The sequence below is a fragment of the Chelon labrosus genome, assembly GCF_963514085.1.
Source record: "Chelon labrosus genome assembly, chromosome: 7".
Classification (NCBI taxonomy): domain Eukaryota; kingdom Metazoa; phylum Chordata; class Actinopteri; order Mugiliformes; family Mugilidae; genus Chelon; species Chelon labrosus.
The window spans coordinates 29,757,266-29,765,987 of record NC_140343.1 but is presented as its reverse complement, the minus strand read 5'-3'; the positions used below and the strand labels follow the sequence as shown (position 1 = coordinate 29,765,987).

Genomic DNA, 8,722 nt, shown 5'->3' with positions numbered 1-8,722 from the left:
TGGTTATTTCCCACAGTTTGCTCATAATCTTTAAGAAAGACTGACCTAATGAGATCAGATCACATAACTAAAAATTTACTGAATATTACACTAGTCAAAACTAGTGGGGCATGTTTACAGCCAAGAACAAGCTGCTAAATTACACTAATATTCAATATTTAATAATTAGTCTGTTGCATCTCATTATTTGTTTCCCAGTCATTTGTCTCAGACATGTCACTCGAGGAAATGTAACAGGGCGGAGTAAAATGAGGTTTGTAACTTTTCTCTAATCTGTGTATTGTTTTGTTATCAGTCCTTAGGAAGTCCATTCAGTTAAAAATGCCCTGGTGTGTTGTTCCAGATTCATCTTGAAAAGCCTCAGAGAAGACAGAGCGACAGAGGTCTGCTGAATGATGGAGAGGACGGACAAGCCCTGGCCGTCTAGTCTGGTGCTTATCTGCTCTGCCGTCCCTTTTCCCAGTCAAGCCCTGATAACCCAGGTTGACTAGCAAAATACAGGATGTGACCCAATAACCTTGAGTGGCAGCAGGGGAGTAATAATGTTTTATTAGGGAAGGTATTTTCTGCAAAGCTTCCCAAGTGATCTGCGTTCTCAGAGGGCTTAATTTTAGCTGTAGTTGCTGCTGTACAACTGTGTCATAAATTAGAGGCAAAGCTGCAGAATGCATATATTAGCTAAACTATACAACCATCCAGTAAAACAAGACAGATAACAAGCCAATGTTTGCACTTTTTATTCAATCTCAAATGGATGCACCAAGTGTGTGTGTGGATAGGAGTTCATTTAGCCAAGCTTACAGTGGATTCATCCTCTTCTGTACCAGACAGAGTCTTCTGCGGGTGTCCAGACATGGAACAGAAGTTAAGGGGTTTGGGCTTTGTTATCCACTCTTGTAGTGGAAACTCATTTCCCTCTTGTTGTTTTACTGTTTGTTGACTCCACTGTGCATTCGCAGCTTCAAAATCCCACTGGAAAAAAATAAATAGGTCAAAGTATTTTTGAGGAAGACATTAAAGGTGCCCTGTGGAGCTAATGATTTGAAAACCAGCAATGTTTACATCCATGTTTACTTGCTACAAGTCAAGAGAACATATATCCAGTACGTGGATCCTGGTACATAGGAAAATAATAAACCCGTAGCAAAAATAAAAGCTACATACAACAGCTTTAAAGTCACCATGAAACATCTAGCAGATGTATTTTCTTCTGCATATTAACTTGTAAAAACACAATCAGAGAGGCTGCCCCAATCTCAAAAAGCCCAGTATGCTCTGATTGGTCATCTCAAATGGCTTGAGCGGGCACCACAATTCATGTTTAAATCAACAGCCTAAGTATACAGTGCTGCTTGGGAAGAAGAGAAGCAGCGGGGAGAGAGGGATCTACAAATCTGAGAATGTTTTTGATTGGATGCAAAATTAGTATACGCCTCTGAGACAAAGGTGTAAAAGGTGGCTGTAGTTTGCTAAACAATTTTAGAAAATACACTTCAAGTAGCACTTATCTATTTGTGGTGCAAGAATGTGTATGTAGTACATATTCTTACAGTGTATGTAGTAATTGTCTGAGGCACTCATCCTACTCACATTCAGCAATGATTGTAATATTACAGATCCTGTTAGATCCAGTTTGTTTTACTGGTCTGTTGGCTATTAGTGCATGGAATCCTCCACTGAGCTACTACAATGCCAAAGGTTTAGCATTGTTCACACACAGTTAAATTCCTGGCCAACAGGCATCACACTAGAGACCTTAAACATCTCCCGAAATAGCAGAGGGTAGCACTGGCCCCCTATAGACAAGGCACCCATTTTGCACAACTTCCTAGGCAGACAGACCCAGCCCAGTGTTGGTCTTTAATCAAAGATCCTTTACAGCAGAACAATTGGGCCACATGGCAACTCTCAAACAAATCCACCCATCACTGTACCCCTGGCCAAGGACCGGGACTCAGCAGAAATATGCAAGAAACACACAGCACAATAGAGACTTCAAGCCACTGGCTGCAGAGACTGCTCACTTTGGGCAGGCAGCACACCCCAGAAGTTTTTTGTGTTTTCCTATGAGTGGCGATTATGGTTATATCATGTAAAGTAAATCTCATAAAACGCTTATTAATGTAAATGAGATACAAGATAATCCTTTAACTTATCCCACAGTGGGGAAATTTGCCATGTTACAGCAGCATATGGTTAAGGACAGTGAGCAAGACAAGGAAAAGTAAAACATTCTTTCTGTTCCCAGCAGTTATAGGTAACTCCTGGGTTTGTATGCACTGAAACTAACTAAAAAGTGACAGTTCCATGAACCCATCTGGAGTTCTGTGCATTTGGGATTAAACTTTAGACCCAAAGTTAAATTGTCAGGAAACCATCTTTCCATTATATCATTAGGCAAATACCTTCTGTTAATTCAAACTATAAGTGGTAGTGACTGTCAGCGCTGAATTTTCCTCCTAATTAGAAAGACCAGACTAAAGATTTGTTCAGTGTTGAGCCACAATAAATTTGCAAAGATTACCTATTATTAGCTAAGTTTACAATCATCTGCCTTTTACTATGTACTCCTGATGCCCCTACAAATTATGTAATCGCAACATTATTTCGGATCTTTGACACAGTACCAAATTTGAATACGGCTGCAAAATGGGTGGCACTACATTTCTTACTTCAGATATTCAACATGACACCATTGAGCTGAAATCGTCAGCACTCTCTCAGCTCAGTTAAGTGACACATCTCCTGACACATAACCCCGATGGTGGCATGTTGGCACATTGAATATTTGGAGGTACTTGTAGTGTGTAGAGCTAACAGACCTCCCTAAACCAGTAGAACCTGAGATTAGATTAGGTGCAAGAGGAACCGTTTTCGCTATAAAATGAAGTTGTATGCTTTAAACATACACCATATATACTCAACAATCTCAACCCTTTGTTGAATCCCTCTTACTCTTTAACACACTAACTGTGCTAAGAGAATTCCCGTCATTTGCTTTTTCCTGTCTGGTAAACACTATCAACCTGCAATTGTTTGTGCTTGCACCATTTGGCTTTGTTTCTGATTAAATGACATCCTTCATAGCTTGGCTTTCTACTGCAGCACAGTAAGGGAGTTGTTCTTGTCGTTGCGAGCATCAAGGCCCAAAAAAAGAAAAAGCTTGTAGTTTTGCTCCCATTACAAACTCCAACCATTCAAAGAGGGGAAATTATATAGATGAACCATATACTAAAATTAAATTTCAATCCAGGCACAAATGTAAACTGCATGACAAAAGTTAAAATCCAGAGCCTGCCCTTTTGCTTCAATTTTAGCCACAAACCCCAATACACACACACACACGCACGCACACATGCACACACATACACACACACACCTCTACATCCAGTACAACTCATCAGTCCCACAAGAACATGCTGACTTTTGTCTTCTTACAAGAACCTCTGACAGTTGTCTTCTGACTTACTTCCCCAGAGTCACATGTGGAAAGTACTATGTATGCAGAATAATCACTGTCCTCACCATTACTTCTTCTTATTCTTCAGTTTTTCTAACTGTTGGATTTTAACAAGTAAATGCCATTCCTTATGGTAAATAATAAGAAAACCCAGTGCCACTAAATCAAATGTCTGAAAGCATGGCAGTCATGATGACAATTCTATCATGCCATCTCCAGATGTATATTTTTATCACAATGAGTCAATATCACATTAGGCTCTGCAAGACATCAAATTTTCCTGTTTATCCCAAGGGAAACATAGTAAAAACAGCAAAATTCTTTCAGTCAGGCATTCATCAGATAACATCAGTCTCCACTTTCACCTCTTCATGAACTTCAATGCTGCATTGTGCAGGCCAAAACTCATTAGATAAACTCACTTTAAAAAGCAACAAATGGGACAGATTCAAGTCAACACAGCAGTTCACACAAGGACACATGACACAAGCAACAGCAGCAGCAGCAATTAAACACCCAGTTACACTTATTCATATTCTCACATAATGTTTACCGCACACCCTTCTATGTGTCAGTATGCTGTCACCGCCTAGTGGGGCTTTGTGAAAAGTACATGCCAAAACTTTATCTGCTGACAGACTTGTTTCTAACAAAAAAAACAAACAAAACTTTTTATCATTTATGCAATCCACACTTGCAAAAAGTAACACTTTCCTTTAAAATATTATGAATGCAGAATTCAGCGTATATGTGCCCGTTTTAAGACAACAGGAAATGCAAAACTGAGCAGTCCAACCCACCTCCAGATCAGAGCTGTCCGTTGAAGAGTCATATGATGTATCTGCGGAGCAAAGGCTGTCGACTCTGATCATTTGCACCATTCTGCCGAGAGGCCAGTTCTCCACCTCCTTCTTAGACAATCTCACCTCCTTAAGGGTCATCTGCAAATAAAAAGAAAAAACATCCATTTGCTAGAATAACGACTGAATGAGGTCAAGAAAATATGCTGGGAAGATTTCCTGTCAAGTGTCTTCTGCAAAAGATTCTTTACTTACTTTTTGTTGAGGTTGACTACTGACATCCATATAACGGCCCATCTCTGTAATTTTCTGCACATTTTTTGCCTATGAAGACAAAGATTGACTACTTCCATACTCAAACAAAGACTTACATATTATGCAAATGACTCACATCTTGCAGAACTCATGTATAATTCAGCATAGACTAACTTACTTTTGTTTGTACTGTCAAAGGTACTGGTGTTTTTCTCTGTCTTTTCACGACAGCATCATCCTCTGCGGGGAAGCCACGTAAAAGTCTTTCTGTGTCTGGAGATGCCCTCACAGACTGATGCCTGGTCTGTCTCTTGCACCAATAGGTGACTAAAATCTTGCAATGCAGGGTGAAGTTCAACAAATCCCACATCAGTACTATTTATACACATTCAAACAACTCATCTAAATGTAGCTGTATTGTACACCGATCATGCCTAACATTATGACCACCTTCCTAATATTGTGTTGGTTCCCCTTTAGCTGCCAAAACATCCTTGACCCTTCGAGGCATGGACTCCACTAGACCCCTGAAGAGGTGTGCTGTGGTATCTGACACAAAGCCTGTATGGATCCCCCACCTGCTGCCAACATCTTTCTGTTCCATCCCGCAGATGCTCCATCCCACAGATGCTTGACTGAACTGTGATATGGGGGAATTTGGAGGCCAAGTCAACACATCAAACTTGTTGCTGTGCTCCTCAAACCATTCCTGAACCCTGAACATTGACCAAAGCATCACACTGCTTCTGCCAGCTTGCCTTCTTCCCATAGTACATCTTGACATCATGTGTTCCTCATGTAAGCGACGCACATGCACCTGGCCATCCACATGATGTAAAAGAAAACATACTTCTTCCGTTGCTCCGTGGTCAAGTTCTGATGCTCACGTGTCCATTGTTGTCACTTTCGACAGTGGACCGGGGTCAGCACGGGCCCCCTGACGGGTCTGCGGCTATGCAGCCTCATCATAACAAACTGCAATGCACTGAGTATTCTGACACCAGCATTAACTTCAACAATTTGAACTACAGTAGCTTGTCTATTGAATTGGATCAATGAGCCTTTGCCGCCCATGACCCTGACAGTTCCTTCCTTGGTCCACTTTTGATAGATACTGACTACTGCAGACAGGGAACACCCCACAAGACAAGCAATTTTGCAGATGCTCTGACCGAGTCGTCTAACCTTCACAATTTGGCCCATGTCATACTTCCTCAAACCCTTATGTTTGTCCGTTTTTTCCCGTCCCTAGCACATCAACTTTGAGGACAAAGTATTTACTTACTGCCTATTAAATCCCGCCTACTAACAGGTGTTGTGATAAAAAAATATTAGTGTTATTCACTTCACCTGTCATAATGTTATGCCTGATCAGTGTATATTTTATGAAGTTCTATTTAGTTTGTTTCCACACTGCATTTCCATAGATTAGACCATTTTCATGTTGTTGTTTTTTTTTTTAAAAAAATGATCTAAAGATTCCTTAACCAACTGGCAATGTTTCTGGCCTTGCAGTGCAGACAAAGTATAACAGAAAATGGATATGGTGGCAGGACTGTCTGTTTAATCGGTCCTTGTTTACAGTGCAACTATCAACTTGAGGCATAAAAATTTAGAAGGTGTTAGGAGAAATCTCTGACTGGACACTTACATACTACTTAATAGTTTAAAACCACTACAACAGCTTTGTTTGAGGCATTTGCTTGACAATTGGCATTAGCTGGCTTTTTCTGTCTTTAGGCACTGTTTATCTGCAACCAAAGCCAGCATAAACATGTTCACTAATCTACTGTACATAAGCAAATATCACTTTATAGATATTAGTGATACTCTGGCTTCCATCTCTTCAGTCATTCTGTTGATCACTTAGAATATGTACATATTTTCACAAGTTGAATCAATATTGAGTTGTTAATGCCAGCATCACCCATCTTACAACAGAGGGAGTAAAACGTGGGCATACTGTGTAATAAAAGGATACGAGAAGTTCCAGGGTGGCACAGCCTATTGATGACAAAAGCCACGGCAAGACTCTCAAAAGATACCCAAACTGAGTGTTGTGGAAGAGTATGGCAGTAGTGTACAGGCCACCAGCCAGTGAGCACAACAGTCCAGAAAGGATACAGACCTGGCTTAGCATCTGTCCTCTGCACTAGAGAAAATAAATGTCACTGCCTTAAAATGTATTTAACAATGGAAACTGTTTTGGTAAAGATGTATTATTTGGTCACTTACTACTCTGCAGAGAGCAGGGAACTTGGAGGTAAAGGTGATGACAAAGGACAGCAGCCCAAGTGTGTATCCCAGGATTTCTGTATAGTCCTTTAGGAGAACAGGTTTAAGTTGTTATCATCTCATATACAACAAGAAGGTAAGGATAGTCTAAACACACCAGAGTGAGTAACATCAATCCCACAAAACAGCCGTACTTTTTGAGCAGCAAAACAGCATGTACTTTTCACAGTGGACACACAATTTAAGAACCGGTCAATACTGCTGAGTATGACTCATGTCTAAGGGCACATAGACTAATTGTATCCACTGGCATGCAATTAGTCTATGTGCCTTTCATATTTCAGCACATTTCAATGTTCACTGAGCACATTCATTCGTCAGTCTGACCGCACCATTGACGGACTCCAGCTGTAGACTTGGAGAGGGTCCTGCAGCAGTGTCCTCCCTCTGACAGACCCAAATGCAGGAGGGTGGGTGACTCTGGACTTCAGAAAACCTCCCGCAACCACCATCAACACACACACAGCCAGCAGATGCTGCCTTCTCCGCCTCTTCAACAGCCGCAGCCTCTTTTCTGAGGGAGTGTACCAGAAGATACTTACAGTTAGAAACTGTTTCAACGTGTCTCCTGTTCATTCGTTAAGTTATCTACAGAATTTCTCTGATAAGTCTCTTTGCTGTTTTGCCTAAAGGCCTTGGCCAGGTGGATGCCGCTATTGAAAACACCTGTGCTACCTACTTTGTTTGAACGTGGTACATTAGTTTGATTGTCTAAGAATGACAAGGTTTGCAACAGCGAGACGTGGAATTTCACTACCTGCTTTCGAGTTCCAGCACAGGATCAATGGACAGCAGCAAAAAATGCAGTTCAATACATCCACAGCAGCAGCAAAAGCGCTCATAAAAATCTACAGAGGAGACAGTATGTTATAATTAAAGCCTGCAAATGATTAGAAGTACTTTGGTAAAAAGTATGTCACCTGAATATGCAGCTGTCTGGACAGAATGGCTCCTACTGTGCTGCATAGGTTACCGAGGAAGCAGTAGAAAACAACGACGTTTTCTCGCGCATTTTCTCCCCGAAATTTGCGCTTGTGATTCACGACCCTTAAAATGTTACCACGGTTAAATGTTTATGGTTCAAACTGGGGCAAATAATGAATCGGAAAGTACTTACAGCAGACATGACAGCAGCAAGAGGAGCGCAGAAAGCAAGGTGAGACCAGCGGAGACGCAAAGTTTGTTTGCGTCACGAGAAAAACAGGTGGTGAATGAATCGACCCAAAAAATAACCAGACTAGTAAGCAAATTGTTTGGGCTTCCTCGGAACTGATCACCATCGTTCACTGTGCTTTTCTCCATTTTGTCAGGAAAACTTTATCATCTAGTGAAAGAAATATCTCATGCCATTTCTTAATCGCGCAAGCACCGTCTAACGCACAGCAGCATCCTCGAGGTAGGGAGGAGGGGCTAACCCGTGAAAAACCATTCACAGGGCGCCATTTAAAAAAAAAAAGAAAGAAAAAAAAAGACAAATAATCCACCTGTGAGGTGGATGATTTGCACCAAGATCACTGCAAGGACCAGTTATACCATTAGGAGAGGAATGTTTCAAATTACGCATACAAAGTCGGTCCAAATATTGGAGTTTTACATAAATGTAAGATGACCCAAGTTTTTAAAAGATTAATGGAGCCGGTGGATATTTTGCATTCCACTGTGTTTTATTTATTATTCTTTTTTATTATTTATTATTCCAAGGAAGAGGTTTCTGTGTGCGTCACACCTCTCATCTCACTGCGCTACGAGACTTCTGTTCAGAATAATCTTCTCAATTTTGCCAAGGCTCAAACTCTGATATGCTCGATATCCAAAAACAAAGCTAAAACAAACGCAAACGGACCTCTTTGCGTTTTCTTGAAGACATTTCGCCACTTGTCCAGGCAGTTACTTCAGTTTTAAATGACTGGTG

General features: G+C 40.9%; 1 protein-coding gene across 3 annotated transcripts; it reads right to left on the bottom strand.

Moving 5' to 3' along the window:
- Nucleotides 1-722: 722 nt before the first annotated feature.
- Nucleotides 723-8,133, bottom strand: tmem44 (transmembrane protein 44). 3 transcript variants are annotated; one of them, XM_084548957.1, is made up of 10 exons: nt 7,928-8,133; nt 7,731-7,857; nt 7,568-7,658; nt 7,143-7,324; nt 6,751-6,837; nt 6,497-6,667; nt 4,694-4,849; nt 4,516-4,584; nt 4,261-4,401; nt 723-972 (listed from the first exon to the last, which is right to left on the bottom strand). In XM_084548957.1, the coding sequence occupies exons 1-10, from the start codon at nt 8,110-8,112 to the stop codon at nt 784-786; spliced, it is 1,398 nt and encodes a 465-aa protein (XP_084405083.1). In that variant the 5' UTR covers nt 8,113-8,133; the 3' UTR covers nt 723-783. The 3 variants fall into 3 exon arrangements, with proteins under 3 accessions (XP_084405083.1, XP_084405084.1, XP_084405085.1); XM_084548958.1 differs by having other exon boundaries at nt 4,694-4,842; nt 6,497-6,662; XM_084548959.1 differs by having other exon boundaries at nt 4,694-4,842; nt 7,928-8,060.
- Nucleotides 8,134-8,722: the final 589 nt, after the last annotated feature.

Bases quoted from the DNA above. Each gene is read 5' to 3' on its own strand.
- tmem44 (XM_084548957.1), bottom strand. From the start codon at position 8,112: ATGGAGAAAAGCACAGTGAACGATGGTGATCAGTTCCGAGGAAGCCCA. The intron at 7,659-7,730 runs GTGACATACTTT...TCTCCTCTGTAG, and splicing joins CCAGACAGCTGCATATTCAG to ATTTTTATGAGCGCTTTTGC. The intron at 4,850-6,496 runs GTATCCTTTTAT...CTGCATTGCAAG, and splicing joins GTGCCACCCTGGAACTTCTC to ATTTTAGTCACCTATTGGTG.